Source organism: Oryx dammah, unplaced genomic scaffold, assembly GCF_014754425.2.
Source record: "Oryx dammah isolate SB20612 unplaced genomic scaffold, SCBI_Odam_1.1 HiC_scaffold_18, whole genome shotgun sequence".
Classification (NCBI taxonomy): Eukaryota; Metazoa; Chordata; class Mammalia; order Artiodactyla; family Bovidae; genus Oryx; species Oryx dammah.
The window spans coordinates 62167918-62188668 of record NW_024070202.1 but is presented as its reverse complement, the minus strand read 5'-3'; the positions used below and the strand labels follow the sequence as shown (position 1 = coordinate 62188668).

Below are 20751 nucleotides of genomic sequence, written 5' to 3'. Positions count from 1 at the left end.
GAGTGACTAGTGGGGCCCCCTAATCTTACCTAATCTTCCTCTTTTTATTCCAGGTGAGGAAAGGGTACCAAAAGTCACAAAGCAAAGTGTGTGAGATAATGAAAGGTGTAAGTGTGTGCATATATATCAAAAACACACCATATTTAATGAAAGAAATTAATATTCACAACATTTGTACTTCTGTACAATTTTGAGTAATATATAATTTTAAGCTGTTTACAAATAGCATGTAATGCTTCAAATATTACATAATGTTGATAATACATTTCTAGCAGAAATAAATATATTGCACTTAAAAAGAACTTCATTAGATGTTACTCCATAGTATTAGGCTTATAACTTCTTTTTTCATAAAACATTTCCCATGCCCTTCCCCCCAACCCCCAACACACACACTTCATTACAGTGACTGTTCTCACGCAATTCATTAAGCAAATAAACACAGCAAACAAAAGAACTATGATAGAGTCTACTAAAGAGGCTAGATCAAATTTTATCCTTTAGGAAATGAAAGATTTTCTTTTAGGTTTCTGAAACTAAGAAAAGCAACAACTAAATATAGTATTTTAAAGTACCAGAATTAAAATACAAGTTGTATTTTTTGTCCAGATATACTATTCACCAAAATGTTTTTATTTTCTTATTATGGGGAGGGGGGATTAGAATTGTCTAAGGGAGAGACAGAGAAATAAAGACCGAAAAATACTTAATGGTCTATCAAATATTAATAAATGAACCTTTGCATATTTAAGCATGATGAAGAAAGCTAAGTACTGGAATATTTTATAACTGACATGGGATAGTAGTGACAAAAGGATGTTATGATTTCCTGAAATTTTAAACATTTTAACCTTCCCTTTGCTTGTTTATATAAAAATCCTTATTCTAAAATAATATAAAAATTTATAAAATGCATCCTCCACCCAAGCCCAGCTCTCTAAGGGAGGTAGCTGAAACTCTTTTCTGTCCAGTGCTTTATTTCTGTCCAGTCTAGATGTAGAGTATGATATTGTTTTGTTTGTAGTAATTATCAATTCCATACACATTTAATAGTGAAAAGTTTTCCTTAGTCAATGCCAAATTGAGTAAAAATGCTGTTTTTCTTGTAATACTTGATCCTGCACATTATACAACTGACATTTTGAACTTTAGTACTAAGTCATGATTTGAGTTTGACCGTGTTTTCAATGGGGTGGTCAAGTCACTGTTTATTTTATTTAAAGTTCATTTTCCTCAATATTATTCAACTTAAATATAAGCAGGACAGCCTGAAAAGCTAATGTGAAATTCAGAACTGGGATAAATATCCTAATATCTCTGTGAAAAATTTTTAGTCTCTGTGAATAGGCAGATGATTTGCTACTAAGGATACTTATTATTCTTGGGCTTTTGGGGTTTCCATTTTACTCCCCAGGATGCGTACTGTGACTAGAGAAGTGCAATGACAAAGATACGGATAATAGTGGAGGGAGATGGTTTGGGAATATCTCACAAGTCAGTGTGACTCCTGCACAGGGTATTTACTAGATGACACATCATCATCAGGAAGCTTAATATCTCCTACTCTGTGCCCACCTGCTAGAAATGATGGTTGACCTTTCAGACAATATACCATTCCTATAAACCCGCAGTGTAATACAAATTCATTAATGTAGACCTTGTTATCTAATAATTTGTGATATGTTAGACACAAGCTGGATAGGCTTACCTTTATAGGCAAGGGGCAGGGGGTAGATTTACTAAGTAAACAAAATAAAGAGCTTACTCAGAATAATTGGTAAATGTTTTAAAAACATATCACATATGTAGGGCCTACTAAGTTATGAATTAATTCTTTTGGGTTAGATAAAGCCATTCAGGCAGAGCTGCTTTTTAGCAGCACTACACATTACCCAATCTTTTTGATACTGTAATATAGCTAAGGGATATACCATAAATCATGCTCTTTATCATTCAATTGCCTTTCTCACTAAATATCTAGTTCTTGCAATTGCTTTTGATAAAACAGGCTTTATAGAGTTTTAAATGTTAAATACCCAAAGAGTTAAATAATAAATAGAATAGCTCAGAAGGACCCTTGTGGGGCAAACATCTATCCCTAGTTCCCATGACTAGTGACTGATCAGGTTAAGCTCCATTTCACTTGTGCTTTTACTTTCTTGTTCAAATAACGCTAAATACTTTTTTAAAAAGTATCTGATATAGAATTTCAGGTGTGAATTTCCAAGAGCATGCTTTGGTGTCTTTGTCTCTGCTTTTTTCTAAGTATGCTACTTATTTTTAGTCTTACATTGACTAATTACAAAATAAAGTTATGAATTCAGGACTTACTATCATAAAACAATATTTAACAAAAATATACAAACCTACTTTGAGACACACCAGTTGGGAAAAATGTCAAAATAGTATTAAAATGATCCTTTCATTCTCCTTGAAAAGAAAATTCAGATATGGGTTCACTTTAGTAGACCAGTCATTTATTAGAGTGTTAAGTAGCATCATATAAAATAGTATTTACTTTTGTTATTCCTGCTTTAAGTAGTAGTACTCTATATTAAAAGCACTGACAAACAGGCCAACTATTAAATAGTAAATCCTTATCCTAACTTCTGTGGATATTTAAACATTATGCATAACTAACTTTTTAAAGAAATGCACATCTGAGCTATGTTTGAAAGTAAACTACCTGTGAATACTATAGCATAATGTGCAAGAAGTTAGAAACAAGCTTACAGTGTCTGCCATAGGACTTTGAGATGTTTAGTTAATGCAGCTTCATAAATAAACCTTGGGATACAGTGGAGAAAGGCAATTGCAAGGTCCAACAATAGCATCAGTTAGACAGGCTGTGCCAATTATACCTTTTTTCATTGGCTGGAAATGCCCAAGAAAGGCATTTGATGTGGAAAAGCCTAACATTAAAACAACCAAATAAAACCCCACTTGAGTTTGATATGATAAATATATTACATTTTACTTTCAAATACACCTCTACTCTCAGCAGCAAGATTTCCCATCTCTTTGAACAGATTCAATACTTTCATAGTTAGAACAAAGTAGAATGGATATTACATTTTAAAAAAGAGTATTGGGGAGCTTTGTGAAGAAGACAAGTTAAATCTTTTATCTAGAGTGCATTATATCTATAGCTGAAGGACCACAAACTTCATTAAAGCTCTGTTATTAGGGAAATGAACTGTTGCAAAATGCCAAATATACTACCTAGATTGTAAATGCCTATATATATATGGCTCAAAAATAATACAAGCATAACTATGATATAGTTAAACTATTATAAATATCAAAATAAGGCTTAAGAAGATAGCAAGAGTTGAAAATAAAGTGGATAAATTCTTTAGATTTACTTATAAGCACTTTTAGCATTTCATTCAGGGTATCATTGTGTTAACATGCAATTTCATATTATGGACCTAGAAGAATGATTGAGTCACTGAATGTAACACAGTGAGAAAAGAGAACCAATCAGATATATGAACATATAACTATTCATGACCATAGGTTAAGTGGTTAAGTAGTGGCTATATGGGCATTGAGAAGGGTCATTCATAAACCTTGTCAGTCAGTGGCAGTGGCTGATCAACAACAAAGCAAATTTATTGAAAATGAGAATTTGATCTGGTGCATTTTAACATCCATAAGGTTTTCCAAGGGGCTTCCCTGGTGGCTCAGTGGGAAAGAATCTGCCTGCAATGCAGGAGATGTGGGTTCGATCCCTGGGTTGGGAAGATACCCTGGAGAAGGAAATGACAACCCACTCCAGTATTCTTGCCTGGAAAATCCCATGGACAGAGGAGCCTGGTAGGGTACAGCCAAGGGGGGGGTCATAAAAGAGTCGGATACAACTTAGTGATTAAACAACAACAAACAAAGTTCTCTCAAAGATGAAGCAAAAATGAAGGGGACTTTGGTACTCATGGCAGAAAAATTCCTTTCAGAATAGGGCAACCAACTTTTTATTATAGCTGTTAAGTGAAAGAAAGTCTCACATGTCAAGGTGTAGAGACTTTAGAGTGTCCCTCAGTGAATAAGTAAGCAGTGTATTTACAATGCAGCCTAGAAAAAGAAAATCTCACTTTTACAATGTAACATACAGAGCTTCTTATTTCACAATTGTATATGGAAAATTTTTCCTACATAAATGGCAAATAATTGCAAGAAACAGAAGTAGGAAGAAAGAAGACAAGACTGTGAAAAAGAACTTGTCAGGTACTGGCCCTTCAATATTATAGAAAGAACTTTGTGAAGTCATTACCACCTACTCATCCACAAAATGGGATGCATTAGCATTATCTCAGCTCCTTTCCCAGCAAACTAACACAAAGGAAAACTAAACATGCTTGAGCTACAGCACTATAAATATTTCTCTATTGGCTCTCGTTTCCACAGACAGAATTGACTAAAGTTAGTCATTATGCATTATGGTCAGTATGTTATACAGTATTGCCTCTTTGAAGATTCTTTTAACCTGTGGAAACTGGAAAGAAAACCTATACATGTTGACTTTATACACTACTGCATTGACACAGCATTTTTAACCACTAGGAATAATGCACCTTAAGATTCATCTGCTTTGTATTATTACACTTTCTGGGTAAATTGATATCCTTTTAGTTCCAGGACTTAGGCTGGCTAAGAACTTTACACTGATTCTCTCTCCAACTCAAAAGCTGTCCCCCAGCTACAGATGAAGCCTGGTCCATGGTGCTTTCCCTCAGTGGTAAGTTTTATTGTTGAGTCCAGCTCTCCTCTTTCATAGGTCCCATGTCTCCTGGAGAGCTCCTGCTCCAACACCCCACATCCCACCCACCCAACCCTGTCCTATATTTCCATACCCATCTGCACATTCTGGATCTGGACTCTCCTTTTAGAAGAGTCATACAAATGGCGTCATCACAGCAGAGGAATGGCGCAGTCCTTGGATAGCAGCATAGGGACCCTGCTGAAAGTAGTGATGATACCGGGGCATGTGGAATGAGGGGAATGTCGGGCCACTCCCCTGCATGGAGCTGGCAATGGCTGATGGGGTCAGAGGCATGCCAAGTCGGCTATATGGTGGCAGAGAGCCCTGTATGGGGTGAGGAATGGGTGTTGCTATGGATGCTGTGCTGGTGCCGAGAGCAGTCAGGGACTGTGGGTGCTGAAATGCAGGAAAACTGGATGAAGACGATACCCAGGAGCTAAGAGACAAATTATCAGATGTTGTAAAGGCTGATCCTGAAAGGAACAACAAAAAAAATCTCATTAGACCAGAAACTCTACTTCAACATGCAAATCAAGAATTACATTATCTGTAAGCATCAATTAAAAGATATAGATATAGATATACATCTACAGTTCAATCAGGAGGCATCTCTACCTTTCCACACAAGAGGATATCATTTATACCATATATGGAAGAGAGAACTTGATAAATAGAAAAATACTTACTCATTAGATTGCCTGCATACTCTTGAGATTGGCTACGGTGCTAGCACCCTGCCTTAAGATAATGACCTGATTCCCTTTAAATAAGTTCCAAATAGCTGATCACTCTCTTAACCTCCAGCATCCCCATAAGTAAGGCTGGACAGACAAGCCTCAACAAAGCTACCTGGTTGCCAAAGCCATTGTGAAAACCCACAAGAGTGTTTTTCTTCTCTTCTTTCTTTTTTTTTAGCTTCTATAACCCTTTTATTTTTGAAATAATAAGAACATTTACTATGTTGATTATATTTAAGACAGATACCCAAAAATCAAACATATTTTAATGTGCCAGCTATACCCAGAAGTTGAAATGTGAGAGTAATAAATACCAAAAATAAAATAAATACTTAGAAATTACTCTAAAAAATGCATGATACTTACTTGAAGTTTTTCACACAACTACTGAAAGATGGAAGGAATGGTTTTAATAATTGGAGACACATGCCATACTCTGGGATGAAAAATAAAATGCCTTTTTAAAATTCATTTATTCCCAAATTAATTTATTGGTTTAGTATAAAGCCAATGAATGGCTTCCCTGGTGGCTCAGATGGCAAAGAATCTGTCTGCAACGCAGGTGACCTGAGTTCAATTCCTGGGTTTGGAAGATCCCCTGGAGAAGGAAATGGCAACCCACTCCAGTATTCTTGCCTGGAGAATTCCATGGACAGAGGAGCCTGGTGGGTTACAGTCCATAGGGTTGCAAAGAGTCAAATACAACTGTGTGACTAACACCTTAACTTTCAAAGCCAATGAGATGCCAAACTTTTTTCCATGTTCAATTCAAGTTGCAAAATTTTCAGGACAAATAACATTTAGAATATTAAAATATTTTTAATTGTAACAAGCATAGATTTTCCCTACCAGATATAAAAACATGTTATCATGTTTTAAAAACAAAATACTGTGTTTATGAAAATAGCATAGTACTGAGCAAGATTAGAAGCCACATCAATAGAAAATAACAGACTATCCCAATATAAAATATACGTGCCTATTGTATTATCATATACTTAGTATATGGTAGGGGGGGGGCTTCCAGGTGATGCAGTGATAAAGAATCTGCCTGCCAATGTAGGAGATACAAGAAATGTGGGTTTGATCCCTGCGTTGGGAAGATGCCCTAGAGTAGGAAATGGCAACCCACTCCCGTATTCTTGCCTGGAAAATCCCATGGACAGAGGAGCCTGATGGGCTGTATGTAACCCATGGAGTCACAAAGAGTTGGACATGACTGAGGGACTAACAAACATTCAAAGCCTGAGCAAACGTGCACATCATTACAGACTATGAGGAATGACGGCTTAGTTTCCATAATTTTTTATTAGCTAATTAACAAGTAGTAAGAGTAAGTTTTTCTTATATCACAATATCCAGAAGTTTAAACAAAGGTTGACAGTGAATTTTCTAACTGCATAATTACTAGTAGCTCATTTGGATTTATTTATAAGAGATGTCATATGTTTTGTCTGTTTATGCTATTACTTATCATGGACATAAAAATATGTCCATATAAGACTTTCCCTATACAAACATCCTTGTGCCCAGGCACCCTCTAGTCTCTTTTGTCTGAACTCCCAGATGCAAAGAGCTCCTCCTTCCTGCAACAGAGGAAATTTTTAATACTCCCAGACTCTCACCACCCAGGACACCATCTCTACACAAAATGCTCCACTAGGAGAATCTTCATTTTTCAAATATTTTCCATTCTGATTATTGATCCTAATAAGATATTTCTGATATAAGTAAAACAGATATATTCCCTGATTTTCAGATCAGAAAGACTAAGGAACTACCCCTCATATCCACTAGTTCTTTGGTAGTAGATAACAGAGAAATAACTCCTGAGCCCTGACTCAGAGGCTCAGTGTCCTTTTACTGGAAAACAAGCCACAGGAAAGCTTCAGACAGCATAATCACTTAAAAGGTAAACGCAAAATAATGATGAGCCTCAGGCTGTCCCTTCCTGAAGAGGCTCCTGAAATACTTTGGGGCCATCTCTCCTCTGAGGACTAGAAGTCTCATCACCTCCCTGTCTTTGTTCTCCATTGGACACTCTTGCTCCTAGCAGTTGCATAGCCTGGAAGCAGTCTTACCTCGATTTTGTGTTGTCTGAACCTCATCCCCTAGCACATCCTCTTCTCCTCCATAGGTACGGATGGGTGAGCGGGCATAGGAATGCTTTTGAATCAGGCTCTCCACACTTTCCCTAGGTTAGAGAATGACACATGGTGAGTAAACCAAAAAGTTAAGTAATCAGAGGAGAGGAGTCTTAAAAATGATTTACTAGTCAGTAAAACCATTTTCTCAGTCAAAAACCCACCACTTCAGAGGCAGACAACATTCAAAACATGCACATTTCATTGTAGATGGCTCAGAAATATGACCTCAAGCATATAAATATAAGAAACTTTGTATTTGCTTCTCATAAATACAAATAAACAAATAGGACAGGATAGGGACAGTCCCCCGAAATTCTACAAAATTAGGGGCAAACGTGAACAAGAAGTTATAAAACATAACCATAGGAATATAGAGATTAAGGACGTTAAAAAAATAATAATGAATTTACCACAAGGAGCTACAGTCCTGTGACTTTATCAGCTAATAAACACAAAACACTCACCTGATATGAATGGCACTAATTGAACATCTGATGAAATACTGGCCCATAGTTCAAAATATCATTAGTCATCCAAAGACTCTGTGTTTACTAATAAAACCAGTAAGTGCATAGCATATATGACAATTGCTGAGTCACTTACTCACAAGGTCTTAATTCACTATAATATTAGAGCATGACTGTCTTTCTGGGTAACTTGGGTCATTAAGAAAAAAGTCAATTGAGATGTGCAAACTTTAATAAAATGACAACTATAATATTCAAGCTGATTAATCTAATCTGATTAATCTAATTCAAGCTTTTAATCTAAGCCATGTGTCATACTGTTACTATTTAAAATGAATTTAGGAAAGAATTAGTTATTTTCACATGAGAAAAGAACTTGCTTCAGATGCCCTGGAAGACATCTTCTCTTTGTAAAGTCATAAAGGCTTGATCATCAGTGGGCTGAAATCATGGATGATGTATTTCTAAGGTGTATTCCACTGCCCATCCTAGGCATTTAGACTGCTCTCTCTCTCAGCATTTAAGTTCAAAAGCAGAGTGTAGTATCTGCCTCTCTAAAAATGCCCTAATATAAAATTATTTAAACCTTTTTCACATACACCCAAGAAAAATATTTTAACACAATAAATTGTGGCTGTGTGAAATATTTTGCTTCTCTATAAGAAGTATATTATATTCATTTTTTCCTTGGAAAATCACTGGTATCATTACTTATTCTCATCTCTAAGAGGGAGGAAAAAAAAGGGATTTTATTGAAGTGATTTATTTGTGTCAGGCCTGGAAGTGAACTGAAAGCAATGGCAATTCTTATATAAAGGATGGCATAATTAAATTATTGCCTTTTAAGTGATCGAAAACAGTGGTGCAAATCAGGGCCATCTCTTCGAAGATGTTACAAAGAATAGACAGCCCATGTTGTTTACTTTATGTCTAATCCCTGTTTCCAGTAGGATGAAAAGTGCAAAGAATTTGTTTAGCCTGGAAGACTATTGTGAGGATTTCTAGACTACTGTGCTCTGAAAAATAAGGGATGACTCATTTAATGAATTAAGTGATTTAGGTATTACAAGCTAGGACACTGCCTTGTAATGCTCAGTTCTGTTATATCCCAAGCAAGAGACAGTAGTTACTTTGGATTTTAATAAATAGAATGAGTAACATTATTGAAGGTTGAATTTTAAATATCTAACACTAACTTATTTTTCCAGGCAAAAAGAATACATCATTATCTTAGGTATCTTTAAGAGATCTCTTCTGACTAATATGTAAGCATTAATTCCAATAATGATATACATGTGAGAGACACAATCATAGCCAGAAGGTAGGCAAGATAATAGGATAGCTTCAGTTATTATGTTGATTCTGCCAAAATGCTCCAGAAATACTGGAAGTCATCTGAACTATTTGTTCAAACTCCAGATAAGCAAAACCAACATACTCTCATCAGTATTGTGACTGCCCTTCCTCTGTCTCTGAAACTTCAGTACAAATTTCTTAATGCTCAAAAAGCAAAGTCTTCCCTTTCCTTCACACTCTTCTTTGCACCACTGCTATACCTAATATATTCCTCTTTAAGTGCATTTCCTAGATGGATGGCAGTTATGTGTTTGCACGATCATCTCTACCACTACACTGCTGGCCTCTGATTGAGGGAGAGAACAATGCTTTATCTAGGCAGTGGCTCTCAAACTTTAGTGTTTCATAAACTGTTTATGTCCCCCCAATTCTTGTTGAAATCTTAATCCCCACTGTGATGATTTGAGGATGTGCATTCTTTAGTAGACAATTAGGTCTTAAGGCTGAAGCCCTCGTGATGGGATTAGTACCCTTATAAGAAGAGAAGGGAGAGTTTGCTTTAGCTTTCTTTTCCTCAGCCATGTGAGGACACAGTGAGAAGATAGCTGTCTATGAACCAGAAAGCAGGTCCTCATGAAAAACTGAAGTCTGCCAGCTCATTGATCTTAGACTCCCCAGCTTCCAATACTGTGAGAAATAAATGCCTGTTGTTTAAATCACTCACAGTCTATGGCATTTTTGTTATAGTAGCCGAACCAGACTAAGATAGTGTTCATCAAAATTACCCAGAGGGCTGGCCAAAACACAGATTTTTGGACCCCACCCTCGAGTTTTTGATTTAGTAAGTCCAAAGTGTGGCCTGAGAATATGATTCCCAGTGTGTTTTCAGGTAACACTGATGCTGCTGACATGGAGGTCACACTTGGAGAACCACCACCCTAGCGCAGTAGTTATTGGAACCTGCTTAGCTCAGATCCTAGTCCTGCCACTTGTTTTGTGTGCCTCTGGGAAAATCACTTCACTTCTCTGTGGCTCCGTTTTCTCATCTGCAACATGAGGATATTAGGTCTTAGAATTATTATTAATTCTAATGGGAGGGAGGGGACGTGGGTGTGCCTATGGCTGATTCTTACTGATGTATGACAGAAAACCACAAAATTCTGTAAAGCAATTCTCTTTCAATTAAAAAATTTTAAAAAATCTCACTAGGATTATGTGATACAGGCTTTAAACATTAGTCATCCTTGTTACTCATTTCACTTTTGTTAAGTAGTGCAGGTGATTCATTTTCTATTCACTGGAAACTTCTTGCAAATTATCTTTTACATGTGTGGGTTGTAACAGAGATGTGAAGGACTTGGTATATTTAATTAAGTCAATACTAGACTGAACTCAAAGAATAAACAAAATAATATAACTTAAAAAAAAGATTGAGTTAAACACACAGAGTTTATATTGGCATTTGGCATATAATAAGTGCAGAGTAAATGTTTATAGGTAACAAAATTAAGTTACTATTAAGTATCAAAATCATATTCCTAAAGCTGGCTACATAATCATAATCATTTTAAATTAAATTAAGACTTCTAGTCGCTATAACATGCTATCCTTCATTTAAACCATCCTATAATATATATGTCACAGAGAAAATTAAGTAAAAATTAAATGTTATTTCAGTTTATATTCTAACTTTCTCTCTTTCTAAATACAAACCTGGAAAAAAGCTGCATTCAGGGATAAAATGTCAGATTCATTAAAATCAAATCTAATTTATAGGAAACAAAATATTTAAAGTTATCCTTGCTCATCAGTTTTCTCATGTTTATATCATGTCTTACTGAGCCTTTATAAATAACTGCTTGTCACAATATTTTTCTAAAGATTTATGCAGATAATATTATAAATTACCATTAGATAATATATCAATATTTGTTGCTTCCACAAAGTACTTAATAAATGAAAACTTTAGATAATATAATTGGAGATGTATTATAAATCATTAATTTTAATTTGAGAACAGAAATATACACAATATATTTTGGAAAAACAAAGTAACTCTAATCTTTTTAAAAGCTCTTTCAGATTTTAGTTTATTTGTATTTATTTGACTTAATCTTACTAATTTTCTTTTCAATAGTAATCTGCATTTCTGGTTTTATATCATTATTAGCAACTTAAGTAAACTGTACCATTGTGGGGGAAAAAATAGTTCCCTAAGTCTAACCTTTGTGACTAGAACAAAGGTCCCAAGCAAAGTACAGATTATGCAGCCTCTAAAAATAAACTTTAGTAAATTGTGAGGCAGGGAACAAATATCCTTCGTACAGATAGAAAGACACAAGCAAGAAAAAAAGGAGGATAAATTATGACCATGAATCAACTGTGAATAACTTTGGTACTCTATCAAATTCACTGGTTTGTTTGACACTGTTTTGTAATATAAATGTTTCCTCATAGAAGCTGTGAATAAATAAGTGACATTTTAAATGCAGGGACATAGCTTGCTAGTTAAAAGAGTTTTGTTATAACTACTTATCATTCTGTTGAAAGTCATCCCTTCCTTTTTGTGGTTATTGTCATCAGACTGTTTCAATTTATTACATTAATAGATTTTATTTAAAAGCAGGCTTTAACCTGGTTACCAAACAAAATAACTCATTTTATACATACAGTCTCTTACACTAACTCTGTCTTCATTGGAGATGATGAAAAAGAAGTTTCTTTAATAAGAAGCTGTGTAATCAGATTCCTTATCTGCATCTGGTCTCTGCCTTCTCCCATTAAATGAAGGTATGGCAGGGAAATGGTGGGCTGGAGAGATGATCTCTAAGATCTATTATGGCTCTAACAATTTATGAACCTACAAATATATAAATAGAAGTAAAAATTTTAAAGAGTCATTTTGAAAAAGTCCAGTCCTAGTTGCAAAGAACCCTGAGCTCTAACCCCAAATCTTATACTGATGAATTGTGTGATCTGGCAGATCACTCTCTAGGTCCCACTTGCCTCACTGGTATAATGATAGGGAAACTAAAAGTAGTTAAAAATCTTTTTGTGGTTCTTTTTGTCTTTAGTGTAGATTCTACCAGAGTGTTTTTGTTTTGTATGTCTTTGTTTTGGTAGTCATACCACTAACCTAATGATACACATTTAAGTTCATGTTTTATTGTATTTTTAATTTTTTGGAATTTAAAAAAGCATAATTTTCTTATATGGTTATTTAATAAATAATTTACATGATTTCAAGACAAATCTCAGGGAAGGTAATGGCACCCCACTCCAGTACTCTTGCCTGGAAAATCCCATGGACAGAGGAGCCTGGCTGCAGTCCACGGGGTTGCTGAGAGTTGGACACAACTGAGCGGCTTCCCTTTCACTTTTCACTTTCATGCATTAGAGAAGGAAATGGCAACCCACTCCAGTGTTCTTGCCTGGAGAATCCCAGGGACGGCGGAGCCTGGTGGGCTGCCGTCTATGGGGTCGCACAGAGTCAGACATGACTGAAGTGACTTAGCAGCAGCAAGACAAATCTAGAGTACATGGCGTATTCAAAGGCAAAAAAACAACAACAACAACAAAAAAAACAAATACACTCTAGTAGAATCTACACTAAGGACAAAAATAGCCATAAAAAGATTTTTAACTATTTTTAGTTGTCACAGTGTTGGAGATATCTAGACATACATGTTCTGAGACTGCTATACTTCTATATGCTGCGGGAAAAAGCAAAGGAGCAATGACAGAATATTCTATCATAATTCCTGGTGTCACTGAGAACTAGAGACTCAGCATGAATGAAAAGAAGATAGGTATAAGGTCAGAGAGGTTCAGTAGAAACCTTATCATTCTGAATAGAAGTGGAAAGGATTAGTATGAACTCAAGTAGGATTTTACCTTTAAGGTACATGTAGGTATACACACACATGTACCCTTCATATGAGAACAGAGTCTGTCTGGGGAGAGGAAGATTCTGAAAGGTGGAGACTCACATTTGACTTATTTAAAGTTTGAGCACTGGATTTTTACACTTTTAAAATATCATTATTTTTCCATTTTATAATGCAAGTTCGAGAAACATTGGGAAAAGTATTTTCTACTTCCTTAATAATAAACTGGATTGTGTTTTAGAAGCTTTTCTAACACTTACTTTCCCAAATGCCTTTTATACTGTTTTCTAAAGGCCCTGCAAGTTTCTAGTACTCTGAAAGAGAAAAAAAATTACAACCTATTTTTCAATTATTCATAATTTTGGAGGCACAAGACAGAAGATATATAAGTGGCATAGATATTAAAATTTATAGATAATTTTTAAAAGTATGCATCTCCAGGTTGTTACTTTGTCATTCTGCTCTGCTGTCTTTCTGCTGGCTTGCACTACAGGTGCTAAAATGACCCTAAGAACATGTCTCAAAAACTACCACTGTAAAGACAGGAAGGATAAAGTATTGGCAGAGATCAGATTTCACCAGCTTTGTCAATTAGCATCACCACATGGGCCTCAAAATGAAATTCTGAGTTTCTTCATTTTAAATATCATTCTAAGAAGGTAAAATTTCTGGGGAGGAGTTTTCCTTGCTGCCATCATTTCCACACGCCCTTAAAGCTCTAAGCCTGGGATCAGCAAATTTTCTCTGTAAAGGCCAGATGGGAAATATGTTAAGCTTTGTAGGCCTTAGGATCTCTGTCATATATATTCAGCTCTGTCACTGTAGCCTGAAAGCAACCACATACACATAAATTGAAATACATAAATTGAAAAATGTGATTGTCCTTTAATAAAAATTTATAAACAATGAATTTTAATTTTATATTATTACATGTCACAATAACTTTTTCAACCATTTAAAATGTAAAGACCATTCTTATCTTGAGGGCTATACCAAACAGGTGGTAGACAATAGGGTTTTTCCAACCCCTGCTCTAAGCTATTTACCATATTAGAGATGAGCCCCACTTACCCCACACAGCTCTTACGAAAACTTTACTGCCTCAGAAACTCCACAAGCCAGCTTAGAGCTATGTTAGAACCAACACTACTTTCTTTCTGGCACCAGAAGTCCTTATCTCCTGTGAACCTCTTTAGCAGATCTGCCAAAAAATAATTGATGCTCCATTGCCTGATATAGATAAAACTATAGATTTTCAGAATATCAAATTTACAATCTTGTTTCCAGAAGTTTTCTTCTTTGGCTAAACTAATAGAGAGTATTTGAGCTCTGAGCAAAACGACCTGATTCCCACTGGGCTTGTGTCCAAATTTCATGTGTTTGAAAGTTTTGTGCAATGCCAGGGAGTTCTAAACATATTTTATAGAGATTCTCAGTATGAATCCTGAAAGACTAAGGTGAGATAAGCCTATATATTTAATTCTCTGGCCCCCTGACATGACTGAGAAAACACAGTGGGGTACCAGCTGCAAACTGACATTTTAGTCACAGGAAAGGACATGAAGGGAGCATCAAACAGCATGGGTTCATTGCTCTGTACGGAAGAAGGGGATCTGGGGGAGCGAGGGTGCAGTGGGGAAGATATGAAAAGCCCTCTGCCAGAGCTTAACCTAAACCCCACCTTGGAGCAGCAGAGATCAACAACAGAGGCAGGTCTTTGAGCAGCTGATGAGAAGCAGATTCTCACACTGCTGGAGGCTTTGAGGACGGAATCCCACACCAGCACACTCTCAGCTGCACACACCGTGGCTTTGGTACACTGAAAGGTGTGGGGCCAGTGACCACAATGGGCTCTGGAGAAGGGCCATGAGGTTGCTTTGTTGGGCATGGAGAGAGAGCTGCTGATTTCTAGCTGCTGAGGCAGACAGGGTAATTTAATCAAAGTTAATGTAAAGTTAAAACTCCCTTTTCCAAGGCTATCTCCTCCTACCTGCAACAACTTCCTAACCCGAACAGAATAATTATATTTCCACATGGGCATACTCACAATAAATTTAAATTATTACCTCTTTTTCAGTCTGCACCTGAAAGATTTCATAGATTCACATGGTTTTATTCACAATTAATCTCAGCTCCTAACACTAAACAGATACTCCATTCTATACATGAGCTAGAGAAAAATAAGTGGGCATTACAAAAATACTCTGCAATCCAAAAGGAGAAAACTAATTTTAAAAAATGTAACAAGCAATCTCTTTTGAAACTGCCTTGTTCCAAGAAACAGGGAGAAGTATTTTAAGTCTCTAACTGTACTTTCAAGTTTTTAGTGAGATTTAAGAACACCCTGTATTGATAAAGCAGGGACTAGCAGACATGAAAAGGAAAGAGTTTGGAAATGTAAAAGTATACTTGAAAAATGACAATATAGTAATTACCACATTTTAAAAGAACTCAATAGGGAGAGCAAACAAAATACCTGATGCCGTGGAAAACAGACTCAACAAATTAGAAGATTCATATAAGAAATCCTTCCAGTATCAGAGTAACAGTTAAAAAGATAAAAATTATCAAACAATAGATAAGAGAAGTAGGGAATTGATGTAACATATATATAATAGGAATTTTAGTATGTCTGAATAGAGCAGACAGATTAGAAGCCAGAAGAGGAGAAAAAAAATTTTCTTGAGATGAGCAACAACTTGATTTTTCAAATTGAAGGGCTCAATTATATTGTAAATACGAATGAAAAAAAAATTTACAGCTAAACAAATACTGGTACAATTTCCAAATTTCAAAGAAAACTTTCTAAAAGCATATTTTATCAGACAGGAAAAAAAAAAAGGCAATTTTCTCACAATGGAAAGACAGTGGGTTTAGCATCAGCTTTTACCCTATCTACAGTATTTAAAAACTAGACAACAAAGAAAGGTTGAAAGAGGTCTGAGGAGAAAAACTGTGACCCTAGTCAGGTTTATAATAATGGCAACAGATCCTCTCAGATATATAGAAACTAATAAAGAGAATAACCCATATATTCTTCCTCAGCCAATTACTCAACATTTATCAAGAGCTGAGAATAGTCTGAACACAATTTCAGTAATGAGTGCAACAGAAGTGAACATTAAACAATGAAATGAATAGGACTAGAATTAAATTTAAATGATTTCAGTTGATGGATTTCTGATCCTTACATTAACATTAAGAAAAAGAATTTAAAGAGAAGATGAAGAAGATACATGAATAAGAAGCTGGATTTTAAGTCCCAGATAATTTAAAACAAAACTATAGGTTGAGGGAGGGGCACTACAAGGAAATAATCACATAATAAATATCTCCAGTATTCTGGCCTGGAGAATTCCATGGATTCTACAGTCCATGGGGTCACAAAGAGTCGAACATGACTTTCACTTTCACTTCACTTTCAAATATCTCCTATTTTACAAGAAAAGAAAATATATAGTTTAATTCCTAACAATAACATAGAAATATCAATTTTACAATTGTAGTCTTTCAGAATTTAAAAGCATATTTAAAAGAAATATAATGAATAAGAGAAAGGACTTTGGTTTCAGACAAACCAACCTGGGTGTGAGGCTCAGCTGTCACAAATTACACTATATGAATTTGCATAAAGTATTAATCTCTTTAAGCTTCAGCTGAATAGGCATGATAATCATTCTTTATTATTAAGTATAACTGAAATAAAATGTGTCAACTATATAGCCCACTGCCTGTAACACGTGGTGACTATGGAATGTTAACCAAAATAAAGAGGGGGAAGACTTGATAAATTCAACAAAAGACAGGAAGAGAAAATAAAAGGTAAAATGAATAGCTGAACTTAACAAACAGCAGAAACAGTTACAAAGAAACAAAACCAAACATATCATCAGTTGTAATACTTGGAGATAGACAAAATTTTTCTGTTAAGACACAAAGACCTTCAGACACATTTTTTAAAATACAGATATTCTATATGATATTTTACAAAAATACATATCATTATTTACTTAACAAATATTTGAGTGTTTACTACGTACCAGGCACTATTCTAGGTTCTGGGGATATAGTAAGAAACAAAAGGCAAAGCACTGGACCAATCAGATATAGGGGCTGCATATGTGAGTATAAAGGCCCTAAATGGGGCTGAGATGGACCTGGCTATGTGAAAAAAAACAAGCAAGACAAAGGTAGATGAGTTCAGAAAGATAACTGGGAGGGTCGGGATCACAATCTATGGAACCTTCCAGGCCTGGACTTTGGGTTTACAGTGAATGGGAAGATGAGTCACTGGAGAGTTCTGAGCAAGACTGATGTGATCTGATTGACTTTTTTTCTTAAAAGATCATTCTGATTGGTGAACTGAAAGCTGACTTAAGAGCAGTAAGAATGGACATAGAAAAATCAAAAGAAAATTAACAATCTAGGAAACAGATGATCATGTCCTAGATAAGAGTGGTAGCAGCAGAAATGGTAAGTAGTTGGACTTCTCTGGATATAGTTTGAAAAAGTAGTCAACTGTATGTAAAAGTGAAAGTCGCTCAGTTGTGTCTGACTGTTTGCGACCCCATGAATTATACAGTCCATGGAATTCTCCAGACCAGAATACTGGAGTGGGTAACTTTTCCTTTCTCCAGGGGATCTTTCCAACCCAGGGATCAAACCCAGGTCTCCCACATTGCAGGCAGATTCTTTACCAGCTGAGCCACAAGGGAAAGTGAGAGATAAAGACAAGCCAGGAAGGGTGACTCCCAGTCTTGGCTGAGCAATGGGAAGGATGCAGCTGAGAAGGGAACTGCAAGAGAAGCACAGATGTAGAAGAGTGTGATTGGGCATCCTGTCATAGATGTGTGAAATTTAAGGTACCCTTAAGGGAGAGGGAAAAAGAAAAGAGACAACCAGAGCTTTGATTCTGGAGAAACCAGAACCAGAGATGTAAATTTGATAGAAGTCAGCATATAACAGCATTTAAAGGCAGGAAACTAACTGCTCATATCACTCAGGAAGGGGATGTGGACTGAGAAGAGAAGAAGTCCAAGGACTAAGGCCTGAACCACATTGCTATCTTACAGATAGAGGACAAGGAGAAGAAGCAAGAAGTGGATGGAGAAAGAATGGCCAGTGGAGTAGAATAAAAACAAGAGATTGTGAGAGGTCTTGGAAGCAAAGAGGAAAAGGGAGAGAATAAATGACAATGTCAAACCCCTGTAACAGGTGAAACAGGACTGAGATGTGACCACTGAGCGTAGCAGTGGGGGGTTTACTGGTGACCTGGACATGGGTGGACTGGTGGAGGAGTAGATGGAACTCTAAAAGACAGGGTAGAAGAGACAAAGGGAAGAGAAGAACTGAGAAGAAAATGCACAGAACTCTTTTTAAGGAGCTTCACTATAAGGAGGAGTAGAAAACTGGGAGAATCAGTAACTCAAGAGACACATGGCATCAAGAGGAGGCTGTTTTTTACTTGACGAAAGAAATGTCAAGATATTTGTTTAATGACGCAAGAGAAGAGGGGTCTATTGCTGTTAGAACAAAGATTTTTAAAAATTAAAAGGCAAATAAAACCAACAAATGTTAAGGTATAGCAATATAAGGTTAGACAAAGCAGAACTCAAGACAGGCATTAAATGGGATAGAGTAAATGCATATCTGACTGATAAACTATGGAACAAACCAAAAAAGTAGTTAAAGGTAGTTAATTCACCCCAAGAATTCCCCAGATGAATTTATGCACAAGATTGTAAAGGACCACTTCTTTGGATTTAAACTGATTAAGCAATAAAAAGCAGGAAGGTATTTCAGTTCATTCAGACTAGCAGAAACCTGATACTAAAAGCTGACAAAGAAGGAAGAAGAAACAAAATGTATCTCTATTATGAAGACTGATACAAAAAGTCTTAAGTGTTAATAAAATATGGGTAAATTAAATTCAGCAATGCATTACAAGAAAAACAGAATCCAGATAGGATGTATTCCAGAAACACAAGGATGGAAGGATGGCTCACCATAGACAATATGACTAGAGTTAATCCTATTGTTATTTACAGTAGAAAAATAATTGAAATTGTCTCCATGCATGTTAAAAGAGCATTTAAATTCAGTAACATTCAGAATAGCAAAAAGTTCTTAATTTAGGCATGGAAAGGTATTACTTCAGTATGATAAAGCATATCAATCCAAAACCAAAAGCCAATGAAAACTGTATATAATGATAAAAAACTAGAGGCATTACTAAATAAGTCAAGAACAAGAGAAAAATGCTAACTATCACAATTACATTTTAATAGTGTTCTGGAAATTTTAGTCAATTAATATAGCACGAAAAAGACATTGTAAAAAGCATGAATATTAGAAAAAGATAAAATTGTCATTTTTGCAGTTGATATGGAGATCTAAGTGGAAAACTCAAGAGACTAAAAAGAAAAATTATTAAAACTAATGTTTTTTCAGTTCAGTAAAATGGCAGGATGCCAATGACATATAGGAATCAATAACTTTTTATAGACTAGAAAATTCTATTTTCAAAAGTAAGCCACCCCTAAAATAACCTTCTAGTACATGCAAGACAAAAGAAAGCTATCATGAGCCATATATGTAATTTTAAATAGTCTAGCTGTCAAAGTTTTAAAAAGCAGATGAGATTAATTTTAGTAATTTATTTAACCCAATATATCTGCAAAATATTATTTCAGCATGTTATCAATATCCTAAAACTATTGTTGAGATATTTTCTATCTTTTTTCACACTAAATCCTGAAAATCAGTGTCTGGTTTTTGTTTTTGTCTTTTTGGAACTTATAGTACTTCTCAATATGGAATAGCCACATTTCTTCACTAACCATCTGTGGCCATTGGCTATTAAACTGGACAATTTAATTTTAGTAAACCTGGCTATGTGCCTGAAAAAAATGTGTAGGACTTACAGACTTGAGAATACCCTAACTTCTAAAGAACATAAGAAGTTTCAGTAAAAAGACAAACATATGATGTATTCCTAGAAGTCTCAGTACTGTAAAGACATCATTTTTCTCCCCCAAATCATTATACAAGTTCAACACAAGCCCAATCAAAATTCCAATGACTTTTTTTTTAGAAGACTGGACAAAATGATTCCAAACACTGGAAGTATAAATGTCAAACAGTATCAAGAAAATTTGAAAATGACAAGTAAAAAGATCTGGAGTTTGTCATATCAGATACCTGACTCCTCTTTTTTCCTGTTGCCTGGTAATGTCTATTCCACTTTCTCTGTCAGTATTCAGTACTATATATTTTCTAACGTATTCCTTTCCCACTTACTCTATTTGTACAAAACAAAAACAAAAAGCCTAACAGAAGAAACTTAATTTTGAACATTTAAATATCTTCATATCTTCATATCTTTAAATATCTTCATCTGTCCTTTCTCAGAAGTAATACCATGCTTTCCCTTACTATCTTTCTTTCACTTAGAAA

General features: G+C 35.4%; 1 protein-coding gene across 1 annotated transcript in view; it reads right to left on the bottom strand.

The window, feature by feature from the left end:
• Nucleotides 1-1128: 1128 nt before the first annotated feature.
• Nucleotides 1129-20751, bottom strand: part of TBX20 (T-box transcription factor 20) — a 49550-nt gene continuing 29927 nt past the window's right edge. Inside the window, exons 7-8 of the mRNA XM_040260204.1 lie at nt 7581-7693; nt 1129-5235 (exon numbers count right to left, since the gene is read on the bottom strand). Of these exons, the coding sequence (XP_040116138.1) occupies nt 4895-5235; nt 7581-7693 (454 nt within the window). The 3' untranslated portion in view covers nt 1129-4894. The remainder of the gene's footprint in view (nt 5236-7580; nt 7694-20751) is intronic.